This window comes from Tenrec ecaudatus, chromosome 1, assembly GCF_050624435.1.
Source record: "Tenrec ecaudatus isolate mTenEca1 chromosome 1, mTenEca1.hap1, whole genome shotgun sequence".
In the NCBI taxonomy this organism is placed as follows: domain Eukaryota; kingdom Metazoa; phylum Chordata; class Mammalia; order Afrosoricida; family Tenrecidae; genus Tenrec; species Tenrec ecaudatus.
Genome location: NC_134530.1, coordinates 196,832,097 through 196,851,769, shown reverse-complemented (window position 1 = coordinate 196,851,769; position 19,673 = coordinate 196,832,097). Strand labels below are relative to the sequence as shown.

General features: G+C 38.9%; 1 protein-coding gene and 1 pseudogene across 2 annotated transcripts in view; both read right to left on the bottom strand.

The window, feature by feature from the left end:
* Positions 1–19,673, bottom strand: part of DHX9 (DExH-box helicase 9) — a 41,656-nt gene that overhangs the window by 19,385 nt on the left and 2,598 nt on the right. The window contains exons 2-13 of one of the 2 annotated variants that reach the window (XM_075528176.1): positions 19,023–19,155; positions 18,495–18,635; positions 13,163–13,277; positions 12,003–12,115; positions 10,476–10,624; positions 8,123–8,169; positions 6,292–6,428; positions 5,834–5,923; positions 5,584–5,745; positions 5,363–5,440; positions 4,089–4,280; positions 50–191 (exon numbers count right to left, since the gene is read on the bottom strand). In XM_075528176.1, coding sequence (XP_075384291.1) covers positions 50–191; positions 4,089–4,280; positions 5,363–5,440; positions 5,584–5,745; positions 5,834–5,923; positions 6,292–6,428; positions 8,123–8,169; positions 10,476–10,624; positions 12,003–12,115; positions 13,163–13,277; positions 18,495–18,635; positions 19,023–19,133 — 1,477 coding nt within the window. In that variant the 5' untranslated portion in view covers positions 19,134–19,155. Of the gene's footprint in view, positions 1–49; positions 192–4,088; positions 4,281–5,362; positions 5,441–5,583; positions 5,746–5,833; positions 5,924–6,291; positions 6,429–8,122; positions 8,170–8,985; positions 9,110–10,475; positions 10,625–12,002; positions 12,116–13,162; positions 13,278–18,494; positions 18,636–19,022; positions 19,156–19,673 lie in introns of those variants that run through there. The other variant, XM_075528182.1, reaches the window with a different exon arrangement.
* Positions 13,779–14,277, bottom strand: LOC142429464 (eukaryotic translation initiation factor 5A-2 pseudogene; annotated as a pseudogene).

Below are 19,673 nucleotides of genomic sequence, written 5' to 3'. Positions count from 1 at the left end.
ACACAACAGAAATCCCAAATGGTAGCCCAAAACACAACACACCACTGACCTACAGTACAAAACATTATACTGGCATGAGGGCGGGGAAGGATGGACTCAAATCGAACACTGTAGCCACAGCTTTTTCCAGGCTCTTCTCCTCTCTCATATGCAACTCGTTCTGCCACAGACACAGCACTGATTCTCCTGGGCTGTGATAAGAAAAAAGTCATTAGAAATTCACAAAGTCACCGTCACACTAGTAGTTATTGCCAGTATCATTTACCTATTTCTTTGCCAGGTCAGTAATGAACAAAAGAAGGAGCAGTAGTCATCAAAGCTTTAAAGAGCCAAATTTTAAAAGCCCTGGAACAAAATTTACTAGCAAATTGTATGGCAGTTAAAAAAAAATCACCAAATTAAAAAAAAACACCACTAAATTTTATTTACATGGTGATTGGTTTTTTTTTCAAACCGATAAAAAAAAGTCTATAGAGTTTTGCCAATGACCCAAACTTTGAAAGACATTCTACACTGATTTTCCAAAGTAGTACAGAAGGGAAAAGGCACCGCTGGGAAGCTCGTTACTAGTATCTGCTACACTCAAAAGATACCTTAAGAAAACAGATTTATGAAATCAGGAAGGTGAACAATTTCCTTCTTTGCTGTCTATATTGGACAGGGTTCTCTAGAGAGACAAACCAGATTGCTAGTAATTATATATATTTATAAGGATAGATATTTAATTCAAGAAATGAACCGTTAAATTATATACAGATAGATAATACAAGAAATTAAGTTAAATTATAAAGCAGTGAGACACTGGCAGTCCTACAAGGCTTGAGAGCCACCAGTTGCCAGTCCCCTTCTGTAGAGAGAACTGGGCTATATATATCCAGGCAGCAAACAGCAAGGCAGGTCCCCAACTGTCATCAACTGTCAGTCCCCAGCTCCAGAGATGAACTTTCCAATCGTGTGGGCTTGAAGGGACCTCAACTTACAGTGACAGTCCACAGGCTAGGCATCCCACAGGTAGTGTACCCCTTTAAACTGAGGTACAGAACAAGCAAGGTGAGGCTCACCGAGCCATTTATCCCTCTGCCCTTCAGTTAATCCTACTTGTGTTTATCGGCCAGGATGGCACAAGAAACTATAGCACTGTCTCTGCTATGTTCAACTACTACTTATCGATCAACTGCTTCATAAATCAAATACTTGTTGCACTGTTCCTCTTGGGTGTCACAGAAAACCCTGGAGAAGCTAGCTAAGTAAGGCTACTCTGCTTTTGATGAGCTTACGGAGAATAGATAACAGAATATAGAACTTGTTCCCACCAAAAACCTATGGCACACGGGAAACATTCGTTTTTCTAAATTGCGAGATTACTCTAGATCAGTGGTTCTCAACCTTCCTAATGCTGCAAACCTTTCATACAGTTCCTCTTGTGGTGGTGGTGACCCACAACCATAAAATTATTTTCATCCCTACTTCGCAACTGTAATTTTGCTGTTATGAATCGGGTGGGCCGTTCGACCCCCAAAGAGGTTGCAACCCACAGGCTGAGAACTGCTGCTCCACATAGTTAAAATGTTTAAAGCGTTCATAAGCCACAGACCTTCATTTTTTCCCTAAAGCTTTGGTGGACACCATGGGTATGATGGAGTACATATGACATTTATAAAAACAGAATGCTTGATGTTTCCCTGAATCTGATTTTGGTAAAAAGTTCCTGTTGTCAACTTGTATTAGTCCTTTGCTTGAAATAATTTTTCTGAATTTCATATATTTTTAGAACTTACGTGATATTCCGGGATATGACAGATGACTACAAGAAAAAGAGATGCTACTGGAATCTTAAAAAGTCCTTCCCTTTATTTCAGAAAAGCTATATTTTCAATATTATTCAAAACTTGTTTTACATCGGGAATTTAACAGATTCCTTAGGTCAGTGGTTCTCAACCTTCCTAATGCCACGACACTTTAATACAGGTTCCTCATATGTGGTGACCCCAACCATAAAATTATTTTCATTGCTACTTCATAACTGTCATTTTGTTACTGTTCGGAATCATGGGACCCCTGTGGGGTCACTTGAACTCCAAGGGGGTCACGGCCCACAGGTTTGGTTAAAGCAAGTAATTATCTAGCCATACTCTTATTAGTCACTACAGACACAATATTACTTGCTGAACATTGTACACCACACAAAAGGAATGCTAACTTTTGGATAGGATCCTGCTTAAGAGGAGATGGTAATATAGGCCTATGGAGAAAGGTTTAAAATACATTCCATGTCATTGCCTATGGAGCTGTTCTTTCTACTTATCTCTTCAATAATTGCTTGTTTTTCTTCTTCATCTTCTTCAGTACATTAAAAGGCAAGGCTCGTGTATTTTGTATTAGCTGCAGAGCTACCTTTTCATGTATGACTTAACTATTTCTCTCCACTAACATCTGCCACCAAACTGATCCCATCTTAAGTCAACTCCATGTGTCAGGGTCTGACTCTGAAACCTCTGTGGGTTTTGAAAAGCCATGCTCTGGCTGTTTGTACCACCCAGGATCTCTCATTCCACTGTGTTATCTAGGACCACTGAGTGGGTTTAAATCAACATGTACATTCATCTGTTACACCACCAGGTCTTCTTATTTATTATAAATAATTAAGGTTATTAATAAATAATAATACACAAAAGGTTGTTATGTTTTGGATTGTACACCATTAGGTCAAAGAATTATCATAAAGTTGCTTTACTTGGCAATTATGTATAGTTTAATAAGATGTATAAAGGTGTCAGTTTGTGAAAGGGTAAATTGGGGTGATTCATGTAATTTGATTACGCTATGATTTTGGTTAAGGAGCCCTGGAGATGTGGTATTTATGCACTGGGCTGACTAACTATAAGGTTGGCAGTTTGAACACCAGCTACTCTTAGGGGGAAAGACAAGGCTTCCCACTTCTTTAACAAGCTAAGTTTTGAAAACCCACGGGGTCAGTTCTACCCTGTCCTCAAGTGTTCCAATGAGTTGGAATCAATTCCATGGCATGAAGTCTGATTTCTGATTAGAGTTCAGTTTAACATTAAAATCTATAGCTGCATTAAAAACCGACCAGCCAAATAGCCCCAAATCACTGTTAACCACTCCATTATGACTCACAGCGACCCTATGGGTTGCTGCTAACCACAAGGTCAGCTGTTTGAAACTACCAGCTGTTCCTAAGGAGAAAGATGAGGCTTTTTTACTTCTGGAAAAGTTAGCTTTGTAAACCCACAGGGGGAAGTTCTATTACACCCTACTGGGTCGCTATGAGCTATAGATACTATTTCACTTGTGCTCCAGGGCACTGGTGACAAGTATTTTTCCATTCTGAGTGATAAAAATGTAAGCTCAGAGAAATCATTTTCCCTGAAGACATTTGCCTTAAACCAAATAACAAATGAACTCCCAACCCAATCATTTTCCTAATTAGTCTACCTTTAACTTTATGTTGAATTTGAATATGCTAAAAGTAACACAGGAGTCCCTAGTGATCTAACAGCTGGAGTCCACCCTGAAACACTTTCAAAAGACCTGTTAACCCATTTCAGAAAAAGCTGCCCTTAAAAATCCTAGGAATCACTCTGCTGGCCCACACACGGTAACAGATTTTCATGAAACTAATTATAAAGTATTGGTGAAAACAGCAAGGGATGATTTGATATTATCCCATTCCAACAGAATCTTCCTTTTCAACGCCGCTAAGACTGGTTCTTACTCGTTATTAAGGTAGTAAGATAAGATTAAGATTTGGTAGGAACTCCAAGAACACTCAATCGTTTCTAATTCTAAGCCTAAACCTTCCTGAAGTCCGGGCAAAAACCATCTTGCACTTCACGGTTCAGTTTGCCTATCAGAGGGTACTAGGTAAGAATAAAACTTCACTTGCTTTTGCTTGCCCTGCTCCTTTTAACTTTAAAGAGGCAAATCCTCTACTGTTTGGCTATAAACCAAGTGACTACAAAGAGTTGACCAAAGTTACATAAGGACTAGTCCAGCCGCTGGCATTTCCACACCTCTCAAACAAGCCACAGGAGGTGCGCCTGACTGACAGTCAGCTTGCTGCTTACCTGAGTGACTACGATGTTGCACTCGGCTGCTCGGTCGTTGTGGATGAAGTCATCTAGGATGAACTGAGGAACCTGGGTGGTTTTACCACAGCCAGTGGCCCCTCGGATAATCACAACTGAATTCTGACTAATAGCATCCAGGATTTCGCTTTCAAATTTCTTCACAGGGAGTAATTCTCTTTCCTGCAAGATCTGTACGAGAAAAGTTTCTCAGACAAGTGTCTCCAACATACATTTAGAAGCAACTGTTTTAATCCTTTCATCCTGTGTGTGGGATGGAGTGGGGGGATGGGAGAGCAAGATCTCTGAAAGAACTTAGTCCTCTCCCATTAGCTGAGTACTCCAATACATACATAAAAATTTTCTTAATTACATGTATATTTTTATCTCTAATTGAACTGTTCCTTTACACTAAGTTTCTAAATCATCCTTTCCAGAAGTTCAATTTCTAAGCACTCTTTTTTTTTTAACCAACAGATTAATCAATTTATTAAAACAGTTGATTTAAGCATCTGCAATGGTGACTTCAACCTCTACTCCAGGCTCAATACTGATGGAAGTGATCTGCTTCACTATCTCAGACGGACTGTGCAAGTCAATGAGACGCTTGTGGATCCTCATCTGGAATCGACCCCAGGTCTTAGAGCCTTCCCCACAGGGAGTTTTCCTGGCCGTAATTCTCAGAGTCTTGGTAGGCATCCTAACTGCTCCCTTCACGTTCAGGTTTTTCTCCTTAGCCCCTCTGATCAAGTCAGCACACACTTTCTCCAAGGATTCCACGTTGCGGCTGGTCAGAGTAATTCTAATTCGGTGAATGGCCACCTCTGGTTCCACAGGTGTCTTTCCGGTGTCCTTAAATGCCATGGCGGCGGGGCGCTTCCTGACCGACTTGTTCCTCAGCGAGAGCGAACAGCGGTGAGTCAGGAATGGGAGCGTGGGACGGAGCACGGCGGGACGACGGCCGTGTCTTCCTCAAAGAGCTCTAAGCACTCTTACGGCTTTGTCCACACCCTATTTTTCACTATTCTCCCAAAACTCTCACATAGTCTCTCCTCACATTTTAACAATCCCTGCCCCTCCAAAATAGTTAACATAGAAAAAATCTTCCCAGGCCCTTAAATTTACAACTAGCTGAGAAGTTAGCTAGATTAAGCAGTTTGACCCATTTTTATCCTCCCAGAACTAAAACATCAAAATACATTAATACGTGGTCCTTTTGCCCATGCATATGAAGTTCTGAAGCTGGAGGCTGTGTGACTATTTCACAGACTTACTCCCTGCAAATTACGATCCTGTTCCAGCTGGTACATTAATTCATTCTTGAGGTCTGTGCTTATTTGTTCTGGAGTTGCCTAGGAAATCGGGAAGACAAGTTGAACAAAAGAACATTAATTCAGCTTCAAATTGGACTTTCTTAATTAAACTTAAACATGCAAATAAAATAAGTTTGAGTTTAATACACAAGAGTTGGTTTCAAGAACAATGACAAACTCACATAAGCCAAGGGGCCCTCATCAATGTTGCTGCTGGTCCACGGATTCCAATTAGACTGTGGAGGTGACCAAGGAACCACACCCACTTGATTTTGTCGCTGAGCCGGCTCAAATGTCGACAATTTACCCATGTTAAGCACAGCTGGAACAGAGGGATCCTCAGGCTGTTGTAAACAAACAAAAACTATGAAGAGCTGCTTGTCTGGACAAAGAAATTAAATCCAGAGGCAAACCAAATAGTTATATACTTACTGGTGGTGCAATCTCAAGATTGAGCTCTTGAACAACATTTTGCAGCTGATGCTCCAAATCTTGAGAGATAGTAACTTTGTAGGGTTCCACCTAAGAATGATGATACAAATCATGCTACAGACATATGAACATTACTCAAATCTACTCATGTTGAGAGAATACAGTCAACATGGGGTCTAGAATATTCCTAGAGCCACCAAGGAGTCAGTTCCATCTAATGCAGCAGTCTCAACCTGTGGGTTGCGATCCCTTTGGGGGTCGAACAATCTTTTCACATGGGTCCCCCGATTCATAACAGTAACAAAATTATAGTTATGAGGTAACAACGAAAATAATTTTTTTGGTTGGGGGTAGTCACAATATGAGGCATTCGGAAGGTTGAGAACTACTGATCTAGAACATGAATAATGATGATGTGCTTATTGCTCTTGATGAGCAGAGTCGTATTTTAGACTTACTGTCTCTCCTTCTTTCTTCTTTGTAAGTCCAGAGTACGCTTCAATCACTTCCAGGTGGTAGAGCTGCCTCACAAGCGACAGGGCACAAGATTGGGCTGCGAGTTTCTTATTGGATCCATGTTCACGTGCAAAAATCCCTACGATATAAGATGAGAATTACCAAAGACTGAAGGATAAATTTGGAATAAAAAAAGTATCTCACAAACAGGAGGTTCTAGTTAAATCCCCTTTGAATTATTTGCTGTTATGGATTGAACTTTTGGAATTTCAGTGATAGCAGCACTAGGCAGCTACGGATAGGTAACAAGAACTTATACAGGAACGTGGGACTGCTATTGTAAAAATAACCTAAAAGAAAGCAACTTTGGAATTGTTTGAGGCTAGGAAGTTTTAAAGATCCTAACAGTAAAAGCCTAGATTGTCATAAAGACCTTGTTGAATTATGATTACCAAAAAGGCATTCTGATAAATGCTCTGAAAGCCAAGTGCAGCCAACTATATAGTCTGCTAGACTGTAACATACGGTGCCGGCAGTTTCTAATGAGGCCTTAACAAATAAGCATGCAATTAAGACAAAGGATGTGTAATGTTTATGAAGTGACAAAAGACTCGTCTGAATTTTGCTCAAATGTTTGGTGGAAGGTAACCTTTTAGGTGATGGCCTTAGATACCTGGGTGGGGAAATTTCTAAGCAAATTCTTAAAAGGGTTGCATGGCAGCTTCTCGCTTGTTATAGTAAAATGCAAGAAGATATAGACGTAGACAAACTGAAAAATACTAACAATTAAAAGCTGAGTTTCCCACTCAGTTTGGCTAAGAGAAGATGGCTGCTATGGGAGCATCACTATTGCTCCAACGGGCTTTGAAGGCAAATTGAAACCGCATGGCTAAAGGGCCCACACCCTGAGTGAAAGACAGTGGCACTGCCCAGACTGTGTTCAAGACTTGAGAACTAATGTAATTTTTTTTATTCTACTGCGTTTTACACTTCCTTGATGTCTGCTACCATTCCTTCACTCCAATGACTCATCTGTAATGGAAATGCCTGCCTCATGGCTCTTCTACCATGGTAGTTCTGATTGCCACTCATAAAGACCCTGCCCTTATGGCTTTCTGAGACAGGACTCTTTACAGATGGAAGCAGAAAACCTCATCTTTCTCCTTCAGAGGGGCTCGTGGGTACTAGCTGCTATGGTTAGCAGGCTAATGAGTAACCAACCCAGTTTGATACCTGGACTCCCTGGAGAGATGATTAGATAGTACAAAAATACCTTCGTCTTAGCCAACCCAGTCATAATTCTACTGATAAGATCAATGGGCTGCCAGATGTTAACTCTTTATCATCTATATTTAAACACCCTGCCCAATTCAAAGCAACTAATTTTCAGTGTCTAGAATACAAAACTCAACAGTATCTTTTAGTGAACCATTCAACGGTTTGACTCTTTCATATATTTAACCTAAAACTGTTCACATTAATTACCAGATTCTCATGTTCAAACGCATCTTATACAATTTCTATCAACTGGAAGGTAAGTAAACTGAGAACTAGTGATGTAAGTTGTGATGTTTTCAAAGTTGCAAAACTCGTAAGAGACAAATCCATCAGGTGCACTAGTTCCTTACAAGTGTAACACACTGTTGTCCCTTAGGTGTCTTACCTAATTTATGAATACCTCCATTTCTCCTGAGGACACCCATCATATCTTTCCTAAATTTCATTCGCTAGCTTTACTTAAAACACTGTTGTATATCTAGAGAACATAGCAGTAAGCCCAAGACTTCAATGTGAAAACTCAGTACAGCAAAGAATGCCCGTACGAACACTTACTTCTGCCCAGAGGCTTGATATAAATGGTCATTTCTGCAATAAAGCTCCTGTAACAACATATACAAACAAAGTTAACAATTTTACTCAAAAGAATTTGTTAATCCAGGGTTTCCCAATCAAGTAGGCTTTCCAACTGCTTAGGCAAATCACAGGAAAACTATTACTGCAAGCATTTTTTTCCTGTTCAGTCCTAGAACAAATAAAGTACATAAACATCAAATAAGCAGCACAGCTTGAAGTTGCCATGGTTAAAGTTGAAAGGCCATTTGCTCATGAAAATAAAATGTTAAGGGTTTAGGCCTAGGTGAAGTTGTTTTTATTTTAAGAATTGGAATCTGAAAAGTCAGAACACTCAATGAGGAAGCATATTCTACGAAGCTTGGGGCAAGAAGTAATGCCAACCCCACACGGGAAATTATGCTTTATGATTCCTTTGACAGACTAACCAATAATAGTATAAATTTGTTGAGTTAAATACATGGATTCATGCATACATCCACACATACATACAAGCACTTTATGAATAATCAGTGGTTTCTGAGGCAGGTTCTGGATCTGCCTGCAGTTGGAAGCAGCCCAGGGTAACAAAAATTTCAGCCTATCAGTACCACATTTATTTAAAATCAGGTCCTGGGGAACAAAATGCATTTTTTTTTGTTTTACATTATAGCTAAAAGTGCTATAAGATTCTAGGGAATAAATTCAGGTTTTAGCAAGGGAAAAACTGTCCTCTGAAAACCATGCATTCTGGTCCTTCCACTGCTCAGGTACATTCTCTAATTTTGACTTTGTGCTGTGAATAAATGGTTAGATGAGGCTTTGAAAAAATGTTAGGCTCCTTCCTATACCTCTTGTGAACTGACCTTCAGGCACAGCGGCTTCAGGGGTCAAAGGCCACTGGCTTTCAGGGGAACAACATCCACCCTTTCATTAATGACACCGATGCCAGTATGTTTCTCAGCCAGGCTTAAAGTCAGCACTCAATCTCATTCTCCTCCACCTAGGGGGAACAGCGACACCAGAAATCAGTTTACAATAGTTTCCCATGTGATTGCTTAGTTCAGCCTAAGCAGCAGCACATGTGTGTATGAACACAGACCTCTGGTGTTGCTGTCTGTTATGCCTTTCAGTAAAGGCATACAAGAAGCAATGCTGTCTCAGATTGCCAGTGGAACCCCTGTCACATTGCCATAGCCTGGATTCTCCAATTTTTTTTTTGTATCAGAAACCGTTAAGACACCAACATCAAAAACTGTGTACAATAGTAAACTTCAGGGACACTTAGGTATCTTACTGTTCACAAAGTCTTCAAATAAGCCAAATCAGTTCAGAATGAAATATTTTAAAAAAATCAAATTAGCAACAAATGTGGAATTAAAAAAAAATAAAAACACAATATCTGATACCTGAAATAAAGTATTGGAGAATTCAGGATTGAACAAACAGTGAGAAGAAGGGGAACCACGCTTTTGAACATCTTCTTTGACCGTAGGGTCAAAGTTTTGATTCCATGATCATTATTTTAGGATTGCTAGATGTATGCGAGGGAGAACTTTAGTTTTCAAGAAACAATTTTTAATATATTTTGAGTAATTTCATATAATTAAAGACATCAAATTGAGTCATCCAGGAGATTTTCATTACAACCTCCCTCTAGTCCAATAAAAATATAGTGCCCAGCAGAAGTCTAATCTAGACGAGCCTTCCTGGGAGTAATAATCACTACACCCTGGAATGCTCTCAGGAAGAACAGCAAGCAGGCTGAGAAACATACTGTCACTGTTCCAACCACCTCCCTTTACAGCAGCTTTATAAGCATAACAAAAAATACATGCTAATTTAATCCACGTGAAAAGGCAAGGCTATCCTTTTTCAGCTTTATAATAAGCCCAACAACTTCAACAACTCAGGAGATATGGCCGAAGTGAGGTTTGGATGCACATCTATTTATAAGCAATCCAATTTATCTCTGAGACTCCAAACCCACTAAAGAAATCGTTTAGCTGCCTTTAACGCAACCACAGTGGACAAACCTACCACCTCTGGCTGGTTTGTAGGTCAGTTAGTGACAAACCACCACTCATTAAATGAGAACCTTAAAAATCTAGCAACACGAAACAGCTATTTGGAGAAGGACAAACGTCTGACACAGCTAAATTACACTGAAGTGAAAACCACAGTAAATTTCACATTGCAACCAAATGACAATTCTTGTGCAAAACACTAACTTCTCTTCCACAAGCCTCTGTGGTTCACACACCAAACCAACTAAGAATACAGTAACAGAACACACTTAACAAAAATCCAAACAAGCCCAACTTACTACAGAAGGAAAAGAGCGAAACAAGCAAACCTGTTGTGATCAGGACCCACTTGGGTGTACTTATATTCTCCTTGGATCTTTTCTTTTTGGAAATACTGGTTCAGGCGAGCCTTAGCATTTTCCAAGGTCCAGTTTCCATGAAGCCCAGCATTTAAATCCACTTCTTCTGATTCTAGAGTCTAGTGAATCAATGAAAATTAATTTTGCTGCACTAATTTGCATATTCAAGGTCCGGGAATTTTTTACAATACTGTCTTTGTACCACATTTTACAGTGAAAAATCTGTTCTGACTAAAAATTAGTTTTTACACCATCTGAGGTATACAGTAGTATAATACAATAAGCAATACTTATTGTGCTAGACTTAAATTGTTTCTAAGAACCCCGACAAATATTTTTAATTTTTAATAAATCATTTTATTGGGTGCTCTTACACCTCTCACAATTCCATACATCAATTGTATTAAGCATATTTGAACCTATGTTGCCATCATTTCGTAAACATTCTCTTTCTACTTGAGCACCTGGTATCAGCTTCTCCCCGCCCTCCTTCCCACCTTCATGAACCCTGATGTTTTATAAAGTATTGTTATTTTCATATTTTATACCATCCGCTGTATCCCTTCACATGTCACATGCTTTTGTTCGTACCCCTGGGTGTTGGTTTACAAGTCGTCGATCATTGTGATATCCTCCTCCCCACCCAATAGTATCGCTCATCTCATTTTTGGTCCTTGAGGGGTTATCTGTCCTGGATTCTGTGCGTTGAGAAGTCCTATCTGTATCAGTGTACATGCTCTGGTCTAGCCAAATTTCTAAGATAAAACTGGGGTCATGACAGTGGAGAGGAGGAAGCACCAAAGAACTAGAGGAATATTGTGCGTTTCATGACAGATACTTTAAATGAAGTGGAAAAAGTAGCTAGACTACTAAAATGTTTTTTTTTTATTTACTAAAATGTTTTTACTAAGACATTTAATCTCATAAAATGCTGTGATCTTTTATTACTATGAGGAGCAATACTGTTTTCTCAGGCCAACTCGATCACATAGATTTAATGAGTGTGGAATAAAAAAAACTAGTGGTGCACTGGGTTAAGAGTTTTAGACTGCTGACCTAAAGCTCGCTGGTTCCAGCTCATCAGCCACTTCTCTCAATGGGAGAAAGATGTGCCACGTGCTCCAATACAGATTTAGTCTAGGAAACCTTAGGAGCAGTCCCACTTTGTGCTAAAGGGTCACTGTAACGCAACTCAGTGGCAGTAACACAGACTTACTCCCATCAAGCCAATTCTGACTTTGAATAACCTTGTACGACAGAACAGACAGCCTCATTTTTCTCCCTAAGAGCAGCCGGTGCATTCCAATGGCTGAACTTGTGATTAGCAGGTTGATACACAGCACACCAAATCACCAGGGTGAGGACAAGTTATCTTAAAAACCTCTTTTAAAATCTTCAAATTGTCAACCTGCGAACATCTTAAGTCTGGCTGCACAGTAAAAGTCCCAAATCACACCCGCTAGATGTAATACAGGATTAACAGCAGCAGCATCTTACCGCTTGTGCTTCTTGCTCCTCCTTCTTTGAATAATAATCCTTTAAGGAGGCACTTCGATCCCAGGTCTGCCCAGGAGCACCATAGCCAGAGGCTCCAACTCCAGAATTATTTTCTATGGGGAGAAAGTTTGCTTAATGAATTAAAATATAAATAAGAAAATAAGCAATTTAAAGGTAATAGTTTAGTTTTGGCACTTGAAAATTCAAGGTTTCATTTGCTTAATGAATGAAAATATAAATAAGAAAAAAAATTTTTTACCCTACCCCTAACCCTCAAGACAATATTTTAAAGAAAATAAATACTTTAAAGAAAGGTGATAGTTTGGCTTTGGCACTTGTCAATTCAAGGCTTCATTTGGAAAAGGACCTGAAATGCCCATGTAGTATTTTTTAAAGAGGGTAGTATATATACCTCAATTGCATATCCCAGGGCTGATATATAGGGAAATCTACTTCACTACCTTAACATTTTAAGTGACTAACATCCAGCAAACACATCCACATAGCTTTGTGGTCAACTTGCTCAACCTAAGACAAGTGACTCAGAAAAGTGTTTGCTCAGTGCGACCCACAAAAGGAAACTTCCTACGAGTGGTGGCCATGAAAACAGAAAGAAACTCGGTAATTAAGAAAGCTGACTTTTGATGAGAAAGCAAATAAATGCCCCGTTGACTACCCATCAATCCTAACTAGACACATATTTTCTCCTTTACCCCTATTATTATTCCCATTTTACAAACACCAGATTGAGACTTCATGTGACCAGCATCCTAGCTAAATCTACCCTGCCACTGTAATCCCAGTAAATGTCTTGGCACTATCCAAGAGTAAACTTCACAAACTAAAATCAAAGCATGACTTTGATTCTTAAGGCAAACAAGTCTACATTTTAGTGGGGGAAAGTTAGAAATGAGAAAGGGCAATCCCAAACCCTCGTAGTCAGATGCTCTCGCCTGTGCCATGTTAAATCAAGAGAGAAATGTGGTAACGCTAACGATATCAAAGAAACGACATGATGAAAGTCTTGAGTTGTGTCTCTTAACATCGAGAGTTTTTCAGTCATTGTTTCTTTGTAACTAGTGAGAAAGACATGGAGGGAATAAGCCAAACACAGATCTATTTTCTTCCGGTAGTCAAAAGTGCACACATTCATCTCTCACCTGCCTTGAGGGCCAGATGTGGAGGAAGGGGTCCTCCCAGGGTTGTGGGTGCACTTCCATCAGCACTTGCTGTACCATCAGGATTATCAGTGACTGAAGGTATAGGCGGTGCCACCTGGAAAATGAAGTCAGAGCATCGGTGCTTCTGCCTTTTTACTATTAAGGAGCTCACTTGACATTACCCGCCCCGCAACATTAACATCTTTTACTTTTCCTTGTGGTTATATTGCTGTTGGGTGCCATCCAGTTGATTCCAACTCAGAGCAGCCCTGTGTAAAACACAGGGACCACTGTGCCATCCTTCCCCAGCCTCGCAAACGTTCTGTGTTTGAGCAGCCACTGTACCAAGAGATCTTCGAGGGCTTTCCTCTTTTTTTGCTGCCCCTCTACCAGTTATGATGTCCTTCTGCATTGGTCTCGACATGTCTATAGTATGAGACAAATTCTTGCCATCCACATCTCTAAGGAGCATTCTGGCTGTTTTCTTTTTACATCTTGATTCTTTTGTTAAATTACCAATTCCTTTGCAAAACTAACCCAGCACAATTTCGAAACAATGAGAAGGAAACAAGGTTGCTGATGAAGTCCATAGCTTTGGTGACCACTCAAACCAACTTTAGATCTGCAGTGGATCCAGACCTAACAGCTTGCTCATGCTGATGATCAGCTCCACTGATATGTCGGGCTGTATGGCTACAGCATGTCCTTCACTCATTGCACACAGGATAGACACCTGGACATCTTCACCTACATTGTATTTTCCTATTTCTTTGCCTAGTTCACCTTCTGGCAACTTAAGATCCTCATGAACCTCACCAGTGTCTGTCAGCAAGGAAGCGTAACCATTCTGAATGCATATCAGTTGATACTGATTTCTTTTAATATTTGGAACATCCATGTTGTGAGTAGAAGGGCAAATATCTTCATACTTTATGCCCGTGAAAATATCAATTCCAACAAGGTGAACCTTGGCATGACCATGCTTTCCAGTTTGGGAAGTTGACGTCTCCACAATTTTGCATGCTCATCCTTTGAGCAACACGAAGCCATTTTTGCGCAGGGCCGAGCACCGCATAGGGTTAAGTGCTGGACGTGAAATTAGTTTCATCTGCCATGGTGGGCTAGGGAGAGTGTGGCTTGTTCTGAGGGAACTTTCAGCAGGGAAACAGCGCCTTTTGCCTGCACACCCGTGCCGGTCCCCCACAGCTGCGGCGTCGGTAGAGAAGGCCCTGGGTGTTTTCTTTCCAGATAGATTTGTTGGTTCTTTTGGCAGCTGATGGTACCTTGAACATTCTTCACCTACACCATAATTCAAATGCATTGATTCTTCAAGATTCAAAGTCCAACTTGTACATGCACAGGAGGCAAGTCAAACTATACTGGCTCAGGTCCAGCACCTTAGTGCTCAAAGTAACTCCCTTAATTTTCAACATTTTACCCATGAATATTGATTTTGTACCCTAGTAAAATGAAATCCTTGACAACAAATCTTTTCTTGATTTATCATGTTACCCACTGGCCCAGTTGTGAGAATCTGTGTCTTCACTGTAAATTGTAATCACACTGAAGGCTGCCAGCTTTGATCTTAACCAGGAAGTGTTTCAAGTTCTCACTTTCAGCAAATAGGTTATATCATCTGCATACCCTGAGTTATTAATAAGCTTTCAACCAATCCTGAGGCCGCACTTTAGGTTAACTGCAGCTTATGACCCACACAATTGTCTTGATATAGTCAATAAACACAAGTACCTATCTTTCTGGCATTCTGTTTCAGTCAAGATCTATCAGAATGATAATCCTATTCCACATCCTCTTCATCCAGACTCAAGCTCTGGAAGCTCCCAGCAGTGTAAATCTACAACCATTGTTGGATGATTTTCAGCAAAATTTTACTTACACGTGGTCTATACACTAGGTGTCCAGACATTTCTTACATCTCCATCTCTATGGACATGTGTCACGTCAAAATGACACATGAACAAAACCTCACTTTTTCATTAAAAAAACTTATTTGATTTAAAACTGCGTAATTATGCACTAGTAACTTATAAATGAAACTGTGATACTATGTATTTGTATAAAATTTATAGCATATAACATTACACAACATTGAGATGTTGGACTTAACGTTATAAAAGTAGCTTAGGTTAGTGAGTATGACAATCTCTGCGGCACTGTTTTTCTTTACATCTGCTATTTGCTTTCTAAGAACTTTTGGACTATATTTATATTTATTAATCTCTCATGAATGAAACCAATTCACTGAGACTCATTCGTTTTATAGCTACGTCAAACTGACACATATCTATAGGTCAGAAGGCTTTTTTGCATAACCACTTTCAACCTTCCTTTCATACAGTTTATGTGGTGACCCCCCCACCATAAACTTATTTTCATTGCTACTTCATAACTGTAATTTTGCTACTGTTATGAATCTGGCAACCGCGTGAAAAGGGTCGTTCGAGAACCGTTGCTATTGTTGAGAATTTCAACAATTTTAGGGAATATAGACCTTCTGAAGCCAAATGAACTCCTGAAACCATTGCCCTGAGATAATGTTAAGCCTAGAAATGAAACTATGGCCTGAAGTCTTCTTTTAAGTCAAACAATAGTATAGTAGTAAAAAATGTCTGCCTTCAGCCTTGTGCTCAGTTAAAGAACTGCCCTCTACTGATGAGAATGAATAGATTAAAAAAAGCAACGTATGGCGCAGAGAGAATATATTGTCCACCCCCAATTTAAGAGAGACAATGTCTGACCAATTTGAAGAACTGATATATGCATGTTCTATTGTGTATACACTCAGTATAGTGATTGGATCAGGGACTTGCTAAAAACTTTGGTTCTCTTGGCAATTTGAAATGTTTTGTTATGAAGGAGTTCCCCGAACACGGAGCATACTAAACAGCATTCCTAGCCTCTAATTGACTAAATAGTAGGTTAAGTACATAGTGCACCCCCCCTTTCGACATGAATGTGAAAAACATTTCCAGATATCCTCAAATACCCCCAAAGGCAAAACACCCTGCTATAAAGCTGGTGGAAATCCAGAAAAATACAAGAGGGATTCAAAAAATCCATGGAAAAATGAAATTCAAAATTTTAAATGCGGTCCAATGCAGAAGCCTCACCACCATGAAGGCTTCTTAATGACATGAGACATGTGCTGTGGGTTACGAATTGAACTGCTAACTATACAATCAACAGTTTGAAACCACCAGCAGCTCCTCAGAAGAAATGAGGAAGCTTCTCCTGTGAAGATTTACTCTCAAAGACAACCAGAGGCTCTGTCTCAATAGCAGGGGTTGGAAGCTTACATATACAAGCACACACATTTTACTTGCTTGTAACTACAAAAGGTACAAGTTTTTGAGACAGAAAGTTGCTGGCTTATTTGAGAACTTTAAGAATAGAGATGGAACCAAAGCACTGAGAAATTAAGTAAGGCATGATCAAAGTCTATTATTGAAAAGATGTAAGTCCACTAAAATGTTAAGGTGAAAACAAGATATTGCTTCTACATGGCCAAGTAAGATTCTCCTACATACACTATACTCTCTAGAGAAAGGGAAAGAGGGTGTGTGTGTGCGTGTCAGTCAAGCACAATTATATGAAATCAGAGTGAATAAAAGGGACGGAGAAATAAGGAAACAGGATGTAACTGGTGTTGATTATTATACCTGTTAGCCAGAGGGCAGGCTGAGTGCCAGGGGAACTCTTTCTGGTATAAAGAACCAGAGGAGTTTGGGGAAGCCAAAGCTGCCAGATGTGAGAGGGCAAACTCAGAAAGAAAGTCAGAAACTGCCCAAATCTCTGTCTATTCAAGTATGTATGTGGTTCAAGGACAGTTTCTAAAACCACCTACCAGGACTAGAGATCTAAAATGGTGTTTGCGCTGTTTGCAGCTGGAGGTCCGAACTGCAGACCATGTAGTTCACAGCCCAATGGGTAACCACTGTACCACCAGGGATCCTGATGCACCATCAGGGTTCTTTAAAAGTTTTCAAATGGACAAGAATGAAGATGGCCTCAGGGGCCTGTGGAATAATAGCAAAAAACTTAACATATATCATGAGTTTCAGAAGGGGAAAGGATAATATAGACTATTTGAAGAGATAATAAAAAACTTTCCCCAAATCAATGAGACAAATTATGGTTTCATGACTCTTAGCCAACCCCAAGTAGGCTAAAAGACCTTGCCCAGTCATATTAATAGTGCAATAGCTGAAAACCAAGGACAGAGAAAACACATATTACATACAGAGGGAAATGATTCAAGCACATCTGACTTTCCACCTGAAATAAATGAAAGCGACAGAACAAGACCTTTAAAGTACTGAAAGAAAGAAAACACACCCTGAAAGCACAGAATTCTATATGCAGTGCAAGTATTCTTAAAAATGAAGGTGAAATAAAAACCATTTTTAAGTAAAGAGAAATTTGAGCAGAATTGCCACCAGCAGATCTGTACCAATACAGAGGCCAAAAGGCAGAAAACTTAATAAAGCAGAGTCTATTGACTTCAAATATTTGAAAGAATTGATTCTTTTCATAGTCCACAAAAATAAAAACATTTAATGCTCATCTAATCCTTTCATTTTGCAGATAAATAAAACAAAGGAATTAAAGACTTTAAGGTGATGTAATTACAAAAGCATTGGTAGAAAGTCTCCTGACTTCTAGGATCAAAACAATGCAAGAACATAAAACATGAATTAACTTTATACAAGTCAGAAAACAGCAATTCAGTGACTAGTATGCTTTTGTTAAATTGGTATCATTACTACTCTATAACTTTATAAAATAATGACATTCATTCTGTTCCCTACAGGATTTAAATTACACTATGATGTTTTGGTCAATAATCCATTTTGTGCAAATTCAAAAATTTCATTTTCCTAATTAAAAAAGGGCTTATTTCTTACGACCAAAATGATAGGATCTTTGTTAAGATATCCATGAAATACAATTATAGCAATCATGGTATCAAAAACACTATAGATTTACTCTATTGAACAAAGTACTAATTTTGCCCCTCTGCTACATCAGGAAGTGCCAGAGAACAGAAACTGCATCCAAAATACTATTGGTTTTTATATTTAATAAAAATGTTTAATACATTATCTTTAAGAGTCCATGGAACACTCTATGACTGAATGAAATAAAACCATCAGATTAAACGTAGTGCTCCAACCCATAAATTAGGTGCATAATGAGAATGAATCACACATCTTTAGGAACTTAATCCAGCAAAACCAAGGTATCATGGGTCTGTATTGGGTTAGCATAACCTTAGAACACATACATCTGATGCTTTGCTTTAAGTACTTACTCCAACAGCTGGGACTTCTTCAGCCTTTACTTCATTTACTCGAACCAAATAGTTAACAAAGTCTCTGGCAGCATTGCTCTGTGCATCTTTTTTATTGGTGGAATTGCCCATGCCAGTGTAATTAAATCCTTCTACCCGAACCTTTAACAGCCAAAAAAAAAAAAAGAGTATTAAGTGTTTGAACTAGATAATATTAAGAGTTTACAATTTCTTAATTCAAGTGTCTGTTAAGAGTATACCAAATAGCTAACTACCATCCTGGAAATAGATTCTATAAATACACACCTAAGAGAACCATGGACTACCTTATAAAAGGTTTGAATTAAAAGGCCCAACAAATAAGCCCCCAAAAAACATTAATTTGTGCAGCTTGGTACTAAGAAAATTGAGCAATGGGCTGTAATTATAATAACTTATTTATCAGATTGAATTATAGAATAAGGGACAGGTCATAATAAAAGAACCACTCTTCCACAATCTGCAAGATATTTCTACATAGAAAACATAGTGTATTCTCTAGTACCCTACCTCACACATGAACTTCTGCCTGTTTTTGTTTCCCACGGCTCTAATTTCATAGGCTGGAGCTATCTTCCTTTTGCCACACCAGGCATACAGAAAATTTTTAATGTCACCCATGATTGAAAAGTCTTCTTCAGACCTAAAAAAAAAAAAAAAAATCATTTAGAAGCAGATTATTTAAAGTAGTAACTGGAAAAAAAAGTAGTAACTGAAAATGACAAAAAGTGACAAATTTTAGGCTAAGCAAACTACCGTATCGTAAATATTAAACTGCTTATAATGAAATTCTTGACATAACTAAAAAGTTTATGATGTTGCAAGAAAAAGACAACCATACAATTTTAAATACACAAAAGGATGTTTTCATAAATCAAGACTAAAACACTTTACAAAGTGATTACGAGTGACTAAGAATGATGTGCACCTTTGAAAATACTTTTATGGAAAAAAAATACTTTAATATCCTACTTTCTACAACCAGCACCTTGTTTAACTCCATCAATCCTAACAAACGTCCTTTTAGGCACCATCCTATGGTACTTGCTTTTACACAGAGAAAAAAATCCAGGATTAGAAAAGCCAACCTATTTTTCCCAGTCACTCACTGTGGAATCCCAAATTCAAACCCAAGCAACTTTAGTAAGACAAATGATCTTT